Source organism: Hydra vulgaris, chromosome 11, assembly GCF_038396675.1.
Source record: "Hydra vulgaris chromosome 11, alternate assembly HydraT2T_AEP".
NCBI classification, from domain to species: domain Eukaryota; kingdom Metazoa; phylum Cnidaria; class Hydrozoa; order Anthoathecata; family Hydridae; genus Hydra; species Hydra vulgaris.
Window position 1 is genome coordinate 40,961,236 of NC_088930.1, and position 18,765 is coordinate 40,980,000.

Genomic DNA, 18,765 nt, shown 5'->3' on the forward strand with positions numbered 1-18,765 from the left:
CAAAGGCCACAGTTAATTGCCAAGTTAAACTTTTAAGTAGTGAAGCAAGAAAAAATGCAAGGGTATACAAATATGCTTGAATTTTAATACCAGGGAGATAATAAATAGTTAAGCGTTGACAATTATTTGAATTAAGTAGTAGTAATAAGATTAATGGCTGAATACTTATACAGGAGTGGCTATCAAGTAAGTAGTATGCTGTTAACAGTGCTGAAGTCCTTTTTTGTATTATGCTGTTCATGTTTTTTACATACCAGGGTTAAATTTGAAGGTTTTTCATTATGCTTATGAAAATGTGTATGTACTAATATTATGTATATTAGTTAAGATATTTAAGATTTCATTAAGATAAAATTAATTAAGATATGTCCATATTAATTCATGAGTCAGTTTCTTTTCAAAGAAAATTTTAAAAGTAGAAAAGATTTTAAAAGTAGAAGTTGAATACAATCTTTTTTTATGAAATTTTGATATAGTTTTTTGATCTGGATGGCTGGAATACGTGTCTACTTTTTACAGTTTCAGTTTTTAAAACAAGAATTCTGTCTGGTTAAACTTAATACTGTAACTAGATTCTTATGGCTAATGACCACTGAATAAAGGTTTTTTTACTTAAGTATATACATTTTAAAAATTCCAATTAATTAGGACTTTTACATAAGACTCTAACTTTTCAGCCTGAATGCAGAGTCGTTTTTAGGAATATGGGCTTGGAGACTCAAAGATCAAGTTTTTAATTTTCTTTAAAAAAATTCTTTTTTTTTAATAATGAACAACTGAACATGTTAACATTTGTTTTACAGTAGAATCTCTTTAATTCAAATTTAAAATCAAGGCTGTAATATTGCTGCAGTTTTTATCTTTATCACTTCAAATGAGAAACATTGTAATGTATCTATATTGCTCTAAATAGTTACATTGCCAACTGAGCAAGCTAAGTGTAATATTGTTATATTTCCAAGGGTGTAAAGGCCTACTTAAGTTAAGGAGGATAATCTTACCTGAGGCATTGTGTAGTAAAAGATTATATTTATATAAGTCAAAAGGGGTATTTATGCCATTTTTGTTTATCCTTGTCAACTTTTTAATTTTGAAAATGTTCTTAAACCCCATTTTTATATAGACTTGAGACTTTACACCCTTATATTTGAGACTTCATATTAATGTCTACTTACTTCTCTTATTAAATTTTATTATTTTATTAAAATTTTAGGTCAACAAATGGCTTATTTATCACCACAGCAAGTTATAGGAGTTCAACCTCAGTTGCCTCCTGCTCATGTATACCACAGTCGTCGTTCTTCTTTTAATCCTTCAGATGCCGATGAATCAAGAATCAATCAAAGACAAATTCCTTTGCCCATTGATTTAAACTTAAGTAACCATGTTCCTGCAAATCCTTGGGGTATACCATACTCTCCTCCAGTAAATACTATTAATCCTCAATTTTCATATCAAGGTTTACCCCAGTCTAGATGGATAAATGAGCAAAATTCTTTGCTTTCACCTGAATACAGAGATTCTGCACTATTTTCTTCTCTTTACCGGCAAGTATCTACAATGCAAACATTTCAGCAACAGCGAGACACTCAGCAAAAATCTGAACTTGAACAAGAGCGAGAAGTGCGTTCAGTTTTTCAAAGAGACCAAGAAACATTAGCTCGTGAATCTAATATTCATCATGAAGTACAAAATAGAAGTCATTTTCATCGTGATGATATAATTGATGTGCAGCAAAGTATTAATAGACAAAATAGTCAAGCTTTTAGTCCTAGAGAAACTTTTAATTCTGATCAACACATTCATCAAAATCAACGGGATATTTTTTTGAGCAAGGATACTTTGATTATTGATCCCTATTTACGCCAGAGTTCCCAGGTTGACACAAGAACAGCTAATAATCAAGGTTCCATTTCAGATCTTAACAAGCAAAGTATTACAAATCAATCTCTCATATATTATCCAGAGGCTTCAGCAACTAACAATGACAATTTTAACTGGCAATCATCTGGATTAATATCAGGTTCAAATGGTCACCAATACTCAAAGTCATCCATAGATGACTCATTTTTAAACAACTTGGACACAAGAGCATTAATAAGTAGCCAGTATTTAAATAGCCAGACTTTAATAAATAATCAAATGACTATTAGAGAAAATGTTCATGTAAATAAACACCTTGAAGACATTGATTTTAAAATTGATCAGCATATATCTGCAATTCATATGAACCAACAGAATAAAGTTTTAGATACAAGGAAGCCTAATAGTGATCAGAACCAGCAAAATTCTATGTATATGGCGCCTAGATTTGAAAATGTTATAGAGGATCAAGTTCTACAAAGTGATCGCTTGTCAAAATATTCTGCAAAGCATAATTCAATTAATCATGAATCCATTACCTCACAAGATGCTGTAATCAGTTTTAATCCGTATTTGAATGCTTCGAGTGAGCATAAACAAAACTCGCGCAGCAATGAATTTTTGCGAAACACTAACACCAAAAAAAGTGGAACTACTGTTTCATCTCCTAACCAAATTTCCTTTTCTCAGAACAATTCTGTTCAAGCAACGCAAAACAGTGCTGTTAACATAAATATTAACATAAATATGCCAGCAAATCATCCAGCTTTTCCATATAACTTTTCTCAAAAGCAAGCTCTGCAAACTAGAGAACCTTCAATTGTGAACTCTAAACCATCCAACTTTTCTGGGGTTGATGATGATGATCCTTGTTTTGATTTTGAAACCAGTCAACCAACCTTTAATGCATCGAAGTCAATAAGTAAATCTAATCCAAATAGAAGTTCTCATAAGCCAAAGGTTTCAAAAATGAATTCAGATGCTTTACTAAAAAGCAAAAGTAAAGAATTTCAATCAAACTCAAGTGTGAAAACAACTGAAGATGCTTTTAAACAAGGTATGTTACATCATGTTTCTGATGTTGCTTTAGGGTTACAAAATGAATCAAACACTTTAATTGAGCATAAACCAAAAATGAAATTCAGCAGTATAGAATGCTTACTAGGAATGAAATCACAATCTGGTAATAGAACTGTTGATGCAAATGCTCTACATGTTAATGAATCAAGCCTTGAGCTTGCACGTACTGCAATGGAGAAAAAAGAAAGAATTTCTGTTATTAAACCTCTTCCAGCTGAAAATTTTTCATTTGAGGAAAAAACTGTTGTAGACAGTTCATACTCGGTTTCTTCAGTAAACTGTTTATCAAAGCCATTAGTATCTCAAAGTTTATGTAAAAAAGAAACCTTTTTAAATGATAATGTTATTCCAAAAACACCTATTTTAAATTCTACTATCAGCAATCCTATGTCTCCACCTTTAAGTCCTATTCTTACTCTATCCCCAACTGGAATGAAGCCTGTTCATCCATCATTACGATTACAAAATAATTCTTTAAAAACAACACAAAATGACAACATAAGACCATCAGAACCAACTTCAAATTCTCCGGCTTCACACACAGAACAGTTAGTTTCATCCCAACAAACTAGCAAACCTGTCATTCATCCTGTTCACACTGGAAAACCAGCTAGTTTTTCTTCCTCATTTTCTGAAAAGCGAATCAGTGGAAAACCATTATCTTATTTACAATCAATGAACCAAATAAAAAAGACAAACGATAACCTTTCTACAAAGAAAACATGTAATAATGAGGTTTCAAAAAAAGCGTTATTAAATAAAGCTAAAAATACACCTATTAAACCACTTTTACTTTCAACAAGCAATATAAAAACAAATACTAATACTTGCAACTCATTAAATATATCATCATCGGCTAATCAAGTTACCAAAAAAGTTATTCCTAGCGGTAAACCATATGCTCAGTTGAAGCAAATGGCGTTTGAAGATAATGCAGGCAATAGTGGTTCAATGTCTTCATCGTCTGAGGAAGGTAAACATTTTTTTTACTGTAGTTTACACAAAATTGCCTTCTTACTTGAGAATGTGTGGTTAATAAAGCTAAAACAATTTTTAAATTTATCCTTTAAACAAGGTTTAAATTTCAAAAGTTAGTACTTATCACCTAAAATAAAAAATAAATAAAATATTTTATTTTTTTATTTTTCAAGTAAAGTTATTAGAAAAAAGATGTTCTTATAAGACATGCACTGTTATACATTGTTATTATAAAATTATTATAAGATATACACTAATATTATAAAAAATACACAGTCATACACTGTTATTATGAGGTATGCACTGTTATATACTGTTATTATAAGATTATTATAAGATATACACTGTTATACACTGTTATTATAAGATATACCCTGTTATACACTGTTTTATAATTCAAATTAAGTTTGGGTATAATATTTCAGCATTTGAAGCATTTCAAAAATCATTAGTAATATTATTTTTGTTAAAATAATGAAAAAATATAGTTTTTATCAAATAGAAAATACAAATTGTATGTTGCAACTGTTAATAACTACTGTTGATGATTCGTTTTGATTTTAAAATGAAATGTTAATTAAAAGTTTGATGTCTAGTGGAGATGTTTTGTATTAGATTTTTTTTTTTTTTGTGCTCCAGAAACATAAAGCTGGGAAAAAGGTTCTATAATGGTATTATGTGAACATTGGCAATCAAAATTTCTTTTATTTAAAGTTTTAATTTATTTGTTTTTCCAGTGTATATCTTGCTGTTTCCAGATGCTGATTCCAAGATAGCTGTATTCCAGCTATCTTGTTGCATAATAAACTTTTAAAATGGTATATTACATTCTAACTCTGAAAAGTAAAATGTCTTTTTTATGTTCCATTTAGTATTTGATGTTGTAAGTGTTTTACTTCATAAGGGCAGATTTTGTAAATTTTATGTTTGTTTTATGTTCAAAATAATTCTACTTCTTTGTTGCTTGGATTGGATTTTTGCAGAAGTTAGTTTTCTCAGAAGGTAGAGTGGTTGTTTTAATACAATTACTGGCTGGATTAAAAAAAATAACATTTTACCTTTTTTTTCTTCACATTTTTCATCTTTTCATTTGAAGGTATATTAAGCAGGAAGTTTGTTTCAGTTATAAATGATTGGACGGTTCAAGTTGCTATAAAAAATTCGTCAAGGGTAAATTCTTTTCAGATTGGTTTTGGGGAGCTGGTCTTTAGAGTTTTGCATTTTGCTTTTTTTAGTAACATTATCATGGTAATCATATTTTTTAAATTGAGTTTTTAGTTCTGCTAAATGTTGTTTTTCTTTGTTGTAATCAAATGTAAAAGCAATTATTCTTTTAGCAAGATGATTTGAATTATTTTTTTTATATTATAGTTGATGACTGTTGAAGTTTAAATTGTCATATTTTTTTATTTCTTTATAATATATGTCTATTTTATTTCTGTTTTTTAAGAACGAGTGATCTAAAGAACTAATGCTATTCAGTGAAGAACCCAGAGTTTATTTAGAGATACCGCTTTTTTTTCGGCAAGGTTGGGAAAGGGTGGGGAGGGGTTAAGTTTACCCCCCACCTCTTTTTCCCCTAGTTAAAACCGGTGCTGCAACTGATTTTTATCATCGTTTTTTCAATCATCATTTGTGTTTATCTTGTTTACTTTTATCCTAGGATAAGGAGTTGATTTAAAGGCATTTTTTTGAATACATAAATTTACCAATGGACGATGTTACTTTAGTTACAATAACAAAACTATTTTGCTTAAGAATTTAATAAGTCCTTTTGTTGCAAATAACGCGCTATTAGTAAATAATTATTGAAAATTGTTTTTTTAAGTCTTTTAAACATTTATTAACTATATTTTAGATTAAAAAACATATTATATTTTTAAAAATGTATTATGTTTTTTTAATCATTAAATATGATATAAAAAATTACGTTTAATAAATAACATTTTCTATAGGTTATTTTAAACAGATCTTAACAAAACTTTTATTTAGTTATTGTAATCGTTGTTTTTATTATTTTAAAAGTCAAAAAGAATATGGAAACCTTTCTGAAAAAGTTTACGTTTTGTTTTTTTGTTTTCCTCATGTAAATTTAAATAGCAAGCTGAAGATCAAAAGTTCATTCATTCAAAAAATATGCGCGAAAGCTATTAAGACTAAAATTTTTTACTTTTACTCATTATTATTAAAAGCAGTTAACTCTTAATTGCCAAAAAAACAAAAGTTAACTTTACTCTGAATGGATATTTTAAAATCATTCTATCTTTCTAAAAACCAAATTTTTAATACGTTTGATTGTTAAAAACAATTTATTTTTAATTCATTTTATTGTCCTGAAGAAAAAATGAGATAGTTAAAATAAGCTGCGGTAGTGGTAGAGCGCTCGCTTCATAAGCGAGAGGTTCCGAGTTCGATCCCCTCCACGTCCCTGGTAGCACCGCGCTCAACTTGTTTCTCCGCGCAGCGGCCTTGTTCGTTAAGGTTCGTGTTTTGGAGTTATAGAGTTGAGAGAGGGTTATAAACACAATTAAGTAGCCTCCTTATCTGTAGTGGCCTTCTGGGCCTTGGGGAGGTGAAATAACAAAAAACAAAAAAAAAAAAGCTGAAAACTAGTTACTACTACTGTATTTAAAACTGAAATTTTTTTTTTCTATTTTTAATAAAACAGCAAAATAAAAATTAAAAAATAAAAATAATTTTTAGACACCCATACCTCCCCAGCAGTATTAAAACAGGTCTGGGTTCGTCCCTGCTATATGAAGGTATGATAAAACAGTGTGTATTATCGACTGTGAATTTTTAACCTATGGATCATTTACTTTTTTAGAAGTAAATGATCAATAGGTTTGTAAGAATTCACCCATTTGTCAGTTATTCAATAGGTTCGTAAAAATTCACCAATTTGTCGTGAAACTAGGTTTGAATCTACAGACTATTCTTTCATGTGCTTTCGTTTAGCACCATTTCACTATATCGTCTTTCTCTTTGTTCTACATCGCTCTCCTCCATCTCAAGACTGCACTCTTTTTGATTTTATTTCTGATCATATTGACCAAGCCCTCTCTCTTTATCCATCAGCTAATATAGTTGTTGTCGGTGACTTTAATGCTCACCACTCTGAATGGCTTGGCTCTAGTGTCAGTGATTCTGCAGGCATTAAAGCCCACAACTCTTGCCTTTCTCAATCCCTAACTCAAATAGTCAACTTTCCAACTCACTTTCCAGACAACCTGAATCATTTATCTTCTCTACTTGACTTATGTCTTGTTTCTAATCCTAGTCAGTGCTCAGTTTCTCCACATTCACCCTTAGGTGTTCTGATCACAGTTTGATCTCTCTAAAACTAATATCTCATTCTTTTTCATCACCTGAATCCCCTTATTATCGTACCTCTTACAACTACATTAAAGCTGACAGGGACTCTTTCTGTGATTTTCTTTGTGATGGCTCTTGGGTAGAAATTTTTCGTCTTCCTGTCAACAAATGTGCTTCTTACATAACTTTGTGGATTTATGCTGGCGTGGAATCTTTTGTTCCCTCTTGACAATTCCAGGTCAAGCCTCACTCTTCTCCATAGTTTTCCTCACACTGTGCTGCTGCGATTGCCAATCGAAACTGTTGTCACCTCACCTAAAGACAAAGCTGAATTGTTTGCTAAAAACTTTCCATCAATATCATCTCTTGATTCCACTAGTTGCGTTCTACCTGATATTGCCAACAAACAGGTTAATCCATTGCTTGACATTTGTATCACTCCAGCTTCTGTATCTAAAGTGATTTCCTGCCTAGACTCTTCTACAGCTTGTGGCCTGGACAACATACCTGTTATTGTCTTGCAAAAGTGTTCCCCGAAGCTGTCGTCTATACTCTCAAAACTATTCAACAAGTGCTTATCAGAGTCTAGTTTTCAAGTCTGCTGGAAAGCGGCATTTGTTATCCCTATCTTCAAAAATTCTGGAGAGCGATCTGATTCGTTTAACTACCGTCCCATTAGTCTTCTTCCTATCATAAGCAAGGTTTTTGAATCTTTAATTAACAAACACCTAATCTCTCATCTTGAATCTAATAACTTACTTTCCAATCATCAATATGGATTTCGAACTTCTCGTTCTACAGCTGATTTGCTAACAGCAATAAAGGTGGAGAGGTTAAGACCATCGGTCTTGACATTTCTAAAGCTTTCGATAAAGTTTATAATGCTGGTCTTCTCCATAAGCTTGCTACTTATGGTGTATCTGGCAACATCTTTAAGATTATTGAATCCTTTCTTTCCAATCGTAGTATAAAAGTTGTCCTCGATGGACAGCACTCTTCTTCTTATTGGGTAATTTCAGGGGCTCCTCAACGTTCTATCTTTGGCCCTATACTCTTTTTAATTTACGATCTTCCAGATATTCTCACATCTAAGGTGGCATTGTTTGCTGATGATACTACCATTTATTCTTGTCGTGATAAGAAGCCAACACTCTCTGATTGCTTGGAGGGGCAGGGCCTCATAGTGGCTTGTGAACTTTAATTCAGATAAAACTCATTTTTTTTCAGCCAATTGTTATCGCAATAATTTAGATCTTTGTCCTTGAGTACTGGTATATTTATGAAGATGTACTTGATGAGTCATCTACCCTTCACCTTCTAGGATTAGCTCTTACTTCCAATCTTTCTTGGAAACTATATATCAAATCTGTTGCAAAATTAGCATCTGTTAAGATTGCATCTCTTTATCGAGCTCGACACTTTCTTACTCCCGATTCTATTCACTATCTCTATAAGTCTCAAATCCGGCCTTGTATGGAATACTGTTGCCATATCTAGGACGGATCTTCTAATGATGCCCTTTCTCTTTTAGACAAGGTGCCAACCTCCAACCATTATCACATCGTCGTAATGTTGCTTCTCTTACTCTTCTACAAATACTATAATGGGCACTATTCTAAAGAGCTAGGGTCTCTTGTGCCATCTACTAAAATTCATTCTCATGTTACTCGTCATTCAATTAAGTCTCATCCTTTTTCTGTGACTGTTCTTAAGTGCTCCAAAAGCTCTTATTTGTCTAGTTTTTTTCCTTGAACATCAGTTCTTTGGAATTTGCTTCCTTTATCTTGCTATCCTGATTCATATAATTTGCAATCCTTTAAGTTGTATGTCAATCGTTATCTTGCTCTACTATCTTCATCTTTTCTCTTCCAGTAACTTCGAACTTTAATTAATGGTTGCTTGCAGCCTTGTTGGAAGCGATGTTTAAAAAAAAAAGAAGGTTAAACTCAAAAAATGTTCTTTAAAGCATTGTATAAATTATTTGAGTTAGAGAATTATCAAATATTGAATGGAATGATTCCTCCCAAATGACCAGAGCTCTCCCCTATCAATCTTTTATGGGATTAAATAAAAGTAATGTCAAAACTAATGATGCAAAAGATGTTGAAAAACTTGATATTTATCAGTGGTGTAAAATTAACTTTGACAAATTGGGTCATTCATTTAGTAGAATGCAAAGAATATGTAAAGTGGTTATTGTCACTAATGTTGATTAAATATACATTTAAATTATAAATTAATCAAATGAGACTTTCTATTAATTTTTATGTACACTTAATAATTAGGAAGTTAATATAAATCAGGTAAATTTTTTTTTCAGCTTTTCTCTGAATAGTAAAAATTTGATATCTTATTTTGAAAAGTATGGCCATTCAAATAATTATGAACCATAGTGAATTAATGAATGACATAATAAGGATTACCATTTTTTATTAATTTTTTGGTGAGATCAATGTTAAACCGATTAAATTATTAAAAAAATGTTAACTTTAGTTGAATTGTTGAACTTATCTGAATAGTTTGGTAGTTTACAAAATACAATATTATTATAATAATTTGGGTGATTATGAAACAATCAATATCTTTATTAAAGTTGTTGAATATCTTTAAATTCTTTTTTGGAACACTAGGTAAATTATGTTTTGGTAAAAGATAAGATCTAAGGAAAAACTAAAAGCTTCATACATACTCTGGTGTAAATTTTTTATAAGTGGCTGTTCCAGTTATTTGATGAAACATTTGATTAAGTAAAAAAAAAATTATTTTTCAAAACAAAAGGTGTTGATTCTATGATAAATTCAGGAGTTAATCTTTAATTAAATTTTTATATTTTACAATCCAGACATTCAAGGCTTCTATCTCTAGGTTGTGCAGGATATTAAAATAAAGATTGCCAATATCACATGTCAAATGCAAAGTTTTGAATCCAAGACTTTTGGTATCTTATGATTGGTATGATGTTTAATGACATTAACTTTTGTTTTGTTTACAGTTAGAGATAAAATTATTTTTATAAACTGGCTTAGATGAAATGTTGGAGAGATTGTTCCAGAATAATTAGTTCACTCTTTAGTTTTTTGGTGGTTTCATTTGGATTCTCAAAGAGTTAGCTTTGTTTACTTTGTCAATAATATTTAGACATTTATGAAGTTTTACAGTTATGTAGAAATTGCAAATATAATATGTGATGCAACTTATTTTGTTAGACACATTTACCAATCATTTTTTGAGATCTCTAAAAACATTTTTATCATATAAGATTGTGTGTATTGTTTTATATCAGAATCAATGTACTAAGAATTCTTATTGGTTTTAGGCAAAGATTTTAGGCTTTTTAAAATATGTTATACTTAAAATATTATCAAATATTTGGTGGTTAAAGTTGATGACCTTTGTTTGTCCTTTTTTATGAATTCAGCTCAATTAGATTTTTTGAAGCTATTAAATCTGATGTTTGATTATGGTCAATACCAATATTGATCGAGCTAATAGAGATTGAGCTATTGATCATCTTGATGTTTTTGTAAATTTTTTTGAATTTAGATCAACTTGAACATAATTTCTTTTAACAAATTATGTTCAAGTTAATTGAGAGTTAGTACAATCTTTAATTGTTATAAATTTTAACTGTACAAACTAGCAAGTTATGTACAATATTACCAGGGGTGTGGTGGGGTTCAAATCCAGTACCTCTGTTGGTGTAATATCTGCTACTACACCCAATAAGCACTCTGCCACTACATTATCCATTGTTACTACTGCAATTTATTTACTAATATCCTCAAAAGTGTTGTAAATTTTTTAAATTTTTTAAAGAGTCAAGTGATGAGTTTGAACAAGAAGAAGATGAGATGTCACATTCTAGCATTAGCTCTTCATTTATTTCACAAGACATGGATATGACTGGAGTCAAGAGAAAAGCAAGTCATGATCTTGAAGTATCTGGAAGTAAGTTAGAAAATAATTTTGTATTTTAACACATTTTTAATATATTGTACTTCTTGCAAGTTCTAACCATTTAAGTCAGTCAAAAAAAAAGTCAGGAGAGCTTGGCTGTTTTTGCTTTTTATCTGCATTTTTATATTTATATTTTTATCTACATTTTTTAAATTTTACTTCAGAAAACTTCAATGTCTTGTGATTTGAATTCTATTTTCAGACATAATGGTCAAAAAGACATAGTATCATGGCAAAAAGAACATTTAACTCTTCATTTTGCTAATTCGGCTTGTAAATAAATGGGCAACTATGATTTTGTTTCTGCCCCATGTAGAGCCTATATAATTCATTTTATAATTAAAATTTTTTATATTAAGCAAAATATTTACATTTTATGGAAAAGTTGTTGAGTCCAAAAAATAGTGATTAAAATTTTTTTTTTCAATTATCTACTATTTGACGGTGTGTTAATTATCACATTACAGTACTTATATAGCAGCTAGTCTAGGCCTATTAATTTTTTTTCTTTAAAATAAAAGCAAAATTACAGAGATCTTGAATTTATAATTATAAATGAGATCAAGATAAAACAGAAATGTATTTATTATTATTAAGTCAATATTGAAATTAAAGAATATTTATTTCTTAAATTTCAATATTAACTTTCTTTTTTTTAGTCCATTATATCTGATTTTCCTCATTCAAAGACAAGTTCAGTTTGCAAGATCTTTTTCAAAGTTAATGTCAACTTTCTCGAGTTATTTATCCTAATATAAAGTTGTTTCAGAATTTAAAAGTGGCATAGTCATAGAGTACTTTGTAAGCAAGAAACTTCAGGATTGATCACCACCTCATCGCTGATATTGTCTCACTCAACTTGTTTCTTCTTGTTTTTTAAAATGGTTTTGAGAATAAAGGGGTTGTAACAACAATAAAAAAATAAATGAGTAATGTCTGTGAATGTAATAAATAAAAAGGAAAAAAACGAAATACAAGCCTTCCCGGGAAGTGTGTGTGGTCGCACACCTTGTTTGTCCATGCTTAGAGTAATTTTTTTAGACAACTTGACTACGTTTTTATATATAATTTATTGAGGAATTTGTGGCAATATAAAGCTATAAGAAACTACAAAGAATAAAACAGGAATACTCAAAGAAAGGAAATGAATACTATACGCAATAAAAAATCTAAATAAAAAAAACTTAAAAAAAAATTGAAAATTAAAAAAATTAAAATTATGTGAAAAAAGGAATATACCTAAATATATTACTGTTTTTGTTTCCTTTTTTTTTTAAGGGCATTTTTTTTTCCTACTACCAAAGTTGATACAAGTCAAAGAAAAAAGTAGATAATACAAAAGCAAATAAAAACATTTTTTGTTATACAATTTTTTTACAACTTTCAGTCAGTATATTAAGGAAATTACTTTTATAATTTGTGCTAGAAACATGGACAATTTTTAAATTTGTTTTTCAAATGTTTTTACTAAACTTTACTGTTTTTATCAATGCATAGGACATTTTTTTAATAAGTTTTTTATGTAAATAAATAAAAAGTCATTAATACTAGTATTTAATTATAAAATATTTTGTTGATTTCACTACCCCCATCTGTTGTCTGTATTCTAGTTTATGTCCTTTAAATAAGCTTATTTTTAATGATGAAACCTTCAATTCAGATTTGCTCACTAATAAAGCTGAGCCATTTGAAAACTCTAATTAACCCAATGATTTACCAGATAACCCAGTGGTTACCCAGATAACAGTGGTTTATTACCAGATAACCCAGTGGTTGGTTTACCCAATTTACCTGAGACATAATTTCATAGTCTTACTTATAAAAGTTCTGGGTAAAAACCAATTTTTTTTTAATTTTTAGTTTATATAATTTTTATTTGTGATTAGTCCGTTTTTTCATTTCTCTTACAGCTAGTATATTAACAATAATAAATATCCAATAAAAATTATAATTCAATTTACATGCATTCAAATAATATTCCAGTTATAAAGTTTTTTTGTTTTTTTTCCCTTTTTTTTTTTTTAAATTATCTTAATTTTGTTGCATTTATTTTATGACATAAGTTTTCATGAATTTATCTTTTCTTTAAGTCAAGCAAAACAATCTGAAGAAAAGAAAAGTGTTGGATGAGTCACTTATTCTAATTCCATTGCAAAAAGGGTATTTTTTTAAAATTTGGCAATTATTTGTCTTATAAAGCAATAAGACTTAAGATTTTTATATTCTAAATATATTATGTAATAATATATATAATAAAAACAGTTGCAAAAGACAGAGAGCACAAAGCATCGAATTTTTTTATTTATTTGAAATGGTAATAAAGATATATTAATGAGTGTTTTTGGTGTTTTAGATGGCGCAGACAAACAAGGTTAAGACCAGTAAACAATGGCGAAGGGTTACGTGGTGATGTTTATTATTATTCACCTTGTGGTAAAAAGCTAAGAACTTATCCAGAAATCAACAGTGTATGTTATATCTTTCTTTATAGTTATTGTTCCTTATGTTATCTAGAAATCAACAAATAAACACCAATATATATATGTATGTATATATGTATATATATATATATATATATATATATATATATATATATATATATATATATATATATATATATATATATATATATAAATATATATATATATATATATATATATATATATATATATATATATATATATATCCTTATATCAGTCAAAAGACACTTTTATGGTAAAAAAAAAAGTCTTATTCAACAACATTTAATGAACTTCAATAATTAAGCGACATTTTAATGTCATCTAAAAATTAAAATAATGTGGAAGTACATTAAAGTTTAAGCGGAAGTTTACATTACGCAGAAGTTAACATTGATCGGAAGTTTTATCATTTTTTTAAAAACCGCAATAATAATGACTAAAAAGTTTTTTAATTAATAGTGTTTTTTTTTTTTTTTAAACATATTTATCAAAGATAAACACTTTAATTAAACTAGATTTAATTAAACCAGATTTAATTAAACCAAATTTAGTTAAATCAGATTTCTTTTGAAAGATAAAATCAACAAGCCGCAACTTTTCCTTTGCAAAAAACAATATAGCGTTAAAAATAAAAAGTTTTTTGTTAATATCTCAATAAATATTTATTTTAGTAAGTTTAAAACTTTTATGTATTTATTTTAAGTAAATAACTTTAAACTTATTTTCTAAGGTTTGATTAAGATATGAACTTGTCTCAGCACTTAGGGATCCCTTTAACAGCAATAGCAACATTATAAGAACTTTAAGGGATTCTTAACTGCTAAAAACAAGTTGTGTTCATATTTAAAAAAATGTTTAAAAAAAACAATTGGGCTAATATTTTTTAATTAAAACAAAATAAATAGATTTATTTCAATATAACTAAAACTGTTGTTTTAGTCAAAGCTCGCCTTCTTCATTTTACTTTAGTTCTCTGAATCCTTATAATATTAGCCACCATCTACAGACTTAATCATTTATTTTATGTGCGTTTAATTCATAACAGCTTCAGTATGTGACTTTTTTTTTAAATCTATTGAAGTATTTTTTCTCCCACAAACAGAAAATCATATATATATTTGTATAATTATTTTACTGAATACCTGCAAATTTTTTCAATCGTAAGTATAAAACTTTATCAGGATTTTTATATTAAAAAGTTAACATACTTTCACCTTAACAAAATATGTTACACTTTCATCTTAACGAAATATATATTATTTTTCTGTGAATTATATCAAATTTATTTTACAACTAATATTTACTTATTTGTACAACTAATATTTTCATATTTGTACAAGCATATTTAAACATAAGTTATTATTAATTATTTTAACTATTTCAACTAAAAATCTAGTGCAATTTTATTTAATATTTTAGGTATAAATTAAGTTAATTTATAAACCCTATTTAAATAAATATAAAAATGCTTTTCTTTTATTTAAAAGCTCCTGCCCAAACCTAAACACTCAGTCAATTTATGTGCACTCCACTTCTTCTATCCCTATTTAAGTCAGTTGATATATGGACTTTCCAATGCACCTATCCCAAATTAAGTCAGTAGACGTATATTCACTCTTAGGTATGTATGTGTTGTGTATGTATGTACTACTTAAATAGGCTATAGTTAACAACAATATAATATAATTATAAATAAGCAACAACATTAGTTAAAAACATAAACAACTTTGATACAAAAGATTTAAAATTAAAAAAAAGTAGAGGATTCGAGCCCATACTCTCCCCAGCCGCACCCCAATTATGGAGTAATATAACACCCATGGCACTATGCCAATATATTAAATATGAAAAAATAAAAGTGTTCTGAATATTTTTTGCAACAAATGTTTATATTATTTGCACATTATTGAACTAATAATAATTTTTTTCTTTTGCACCTTTTAATTGCTTAACTAAAGTTTGTTTTGTGCAGACAAAGTGACAAATTCTAATTGTTTAAACAATTATAAAAATGATTCGGAATATATAATAAGGCAACTAACATCTTCTTTTTATTTAAGAGTCTGCTATAAAAATATTAATTTTATTTAGCTCTCAAAACAGGAGGATAATGATTACCTTTAATATTCTATAATTACTATATAGATTCTTACCTTATAGATTCTATAAAAACTGAATATAAAATACTTGCATAAAATTCATACGATTAACAACGCTTATTTAAAAAAAAGAAAGCAAATATATAAAAGATACATTAATTTAAAAATTATCCTCGCAATTGTTAGAAACAAGTTGCACTACAAAAATCTAAAAACCAATTATATTAATTTTTAATTGTATTACAAATACTTTTTGAAATTTAGTGAAAAGTTATACTAATAAATATGATTTACTGATTGATGTACAAAAAAATACTTCAATATTAAAAAAAACAACTACACAATGACGTCATATACTAATGTTGTTATGAATTTAATGTGCATGAAATAAATGATCAATTCTGTAGAATTTCTGCGTATAATATAAAGACTCAAAGAGAATCAAAATAAAATAGAGAAGGCAAACTTCTACTGAAACTACAGTTTTAGTTTTATTAATATACATTTATTATATAGTTTTAATCAAAAATATTTAGCCCAAATATATATTTTAAACATTTACTTTAATATGAACACAACTTCTCTCAGGAGTTGGGAATCCCTTTAACCTTTTATTGCCTAATGTTCCCATATGGGAAGCCTGCAAAAAAATAATATTAAAATTAGTATTTTTATAATTACCTATTGTCATCTTTAATTTGAATGTTGATATATCAAATTTGGTAACATTTGTATGAAAAATAGTATATTTTTTAAATTTATCAAAAAACACGAAATCTTGGAGTTTTGGGACCACTCAACTTGAGTCTTCACAACTCAACTCCAAATATTTGAATATTATTTTTTTGAGCAAAAAATAATTGTTCCTAGTTGTAAATACAACATATCATTTACTCATATTGATATGCATGCTATAAATAGGAAAATAATTAGATTGAAATAGAATGTTCTCATATTTGTAAACATTAGGATGTTAGCTATGCAGTTTTGTTTGATGTAATGGTATTTGTTGCTATTACAAAGTTTGGAAACAGGAAATAAAGTTGCTAAAAGTGTCATTTTTATATGAAACTTTAAATACTAACAGCATAAATATAGTAAATGGGGAATATTTCTTGAAAAAATAAGCATAGATGAGGCAATGGTGCCCTATTTTGGCAAACACAGTGCTAAAATGTACATAAAAGGAAAGCCAATATGTTTTAGGTACATACTTAATGTGGAAACGACAGATATCCATATCTGTCGTTTCCACATAAAGTATGTACCTAAAATTTAGTCCGAAATTTCACAAAATATATTTTGACAATTTTTTCACAAGTGGAAAGTTGATGAAATTACTTTCATGGTGCCTCAAAAGTAATGATATCCAAAAAAGAACTGAAAAGGCAAAATAGAGGTACTTATGAATATTGTTACAATAATGAAGTCTATGTCTGCAAATAGTACGACAATAGTATTGTGACCATTGCAAGCAACTACTTTAAATATAAACCAGTGCACATGGTAAAAAGGCAAGTAAAAACTAAAGAAAATACAATTGTAAACCAGCCCAACCTAAAAATTTCTTCAACAAGGGAATGGATGGAGTTGATTTGATGGATTGTCTTTTGGGATCTTACAGGCCTATGATTCGAGCCCAAAAATGGTGGTGGCCATTGATGACTAATATGTTAAACTTATCTCTGGTTGCAGCTTGATGATTTTTTCTTGCACTACATCCTAATGATGACAAAATTACTCACTTGGATTTCAGATGGGAAATTACAATAGTCCAAATGAAATTAACTCAATCATTGCAGATTTATTAAAAGGCTTCTTGTGCCACTCTACCCTATATAAATTTGCTTTTTTTGAGACCCAAGTTGACATTATTAAAAAAAAAATTCTTGCATTAAAAGACTGGCTGTTAAATTTAAAATAGAGATTGTCCTTTTTTTAATTTTAATTAATTATTTCAGAGTCTTTAATTTAATTTTAGTTAATTATTTTAATATTAATAGTATTATTATTAAAATATTTAAGTAACTATAATAATTATGATGGATCAGATATTTTTGCAGATATTTGTTATTAAAAATGGTTTTGTTGTTGTTAATACTTTAATATTTTTATAGTATATGATCAAAAATGAAATAACCGATCTTCAGCTTGATTACTTCAGTTTTTCTATGAAGTTAAGAATTGGAGAGTTTTTGGAATCTAAGGAGGTTTAGTATTATTTGTGATTTTTTTGTGTGTTGTTTTTTTACTTTTAATATTTTAATCATATCAATATCTGTTTTATATAACTCACTGCTTGTGTTACATGTCAATTTTGCATTGATTCAACTAACTTCTTTGTTGTATCTGGATCAATTTTATGTCAATGCTTTTGGAGCATGATCTTTAGCTTATCTTTTATTATTGAGACACTGTGTGTGTTTTTTTTGACCCAGAATAACCCACAAGTGTTAAATTGGATTGAAATCTGGACTTTGAGTCAGCTATTCAAGTAACTCAATCTGCTTTCAGATTAAAAAAATATTTCAGTAGTCTGTTATTTTAATTAATTTTTTTCAGTTTTTTTCGTTTGCGATTGAGAAAAGTTGCAAAAAAAAAAATTTAATAACGGACTACTGATAATAGCAGACAATTCAAGCAAGACAAGAACAAAACTTTAGTCCCCCGAAAAATGACTGGAAAAAAACCTTAGGTTACACCACTGATAATCAGAGATCTAGATAAAATTTAACTACATTTGAAATTTTGAGTTTTATATAACACTTGCGTTGAATTGAACAATTATTTCAAATTCTATACTAAATGTTTATAATAAATAGCTATATTTTATACATTTTTAGGATAATAAATTTGAAAAGCTGACAGAAGAAGAGATCAACTCAAGGTTTGACGGAATGTTTGAAAAATTGCGTACTTCAAAAGCACGGTCAGAGGAAAAACAACAAAAGAGGCGAGCTCAAAGTGAAAGAAAGCAAAAATTAATTGAAGCAAAACAAAAGAAAAAGCAA

At 28.3% G+C, this 18,765-nt stretch overlaps 1 protein-coding gene across 2 annotated transcripts in view; it reads left to right on the forward strand.

The window, feature by feature from the left end:
• Positions 1-18,765, forward strand: part of LOC100214210 (bromodomain adjacent to zinc finger domain protein 2B) — an 81,316-nt gene that overhangs the window by 14,002 nt on the left and 48,549 nt on the right. For both annotated transcript variants that reach the window (XM_065811089.1, XM_065811090.1), the window contains exons 3-8: positions 1,214-3,916; positions 11,053-11,184; positions 13,284-13,353; positions 13,547-13,661; positions 17,872-17,964; positions 18,598-18,765. The exon at positions 18,598-18,765 is cut by the window's right edge and continues 46 nt beyond it. In XM_065811089.1, the coding sequence (XP_065667161.1) occupies positions 1,214-3,916; positions 11,053-11,184; positions 13,284-13,353; positions 13,547-13,661; positions 17,872-17,964; positions 18,598-18,765 (3,281 nt within the window). The remainder of the gene's footprint in view (positions 1-1,213; positions 3,917-11,052; positions 11,185-13,283; positions 13,354-13,546; positions 13,662-17,871; positions 17,965-18,597) is intronic.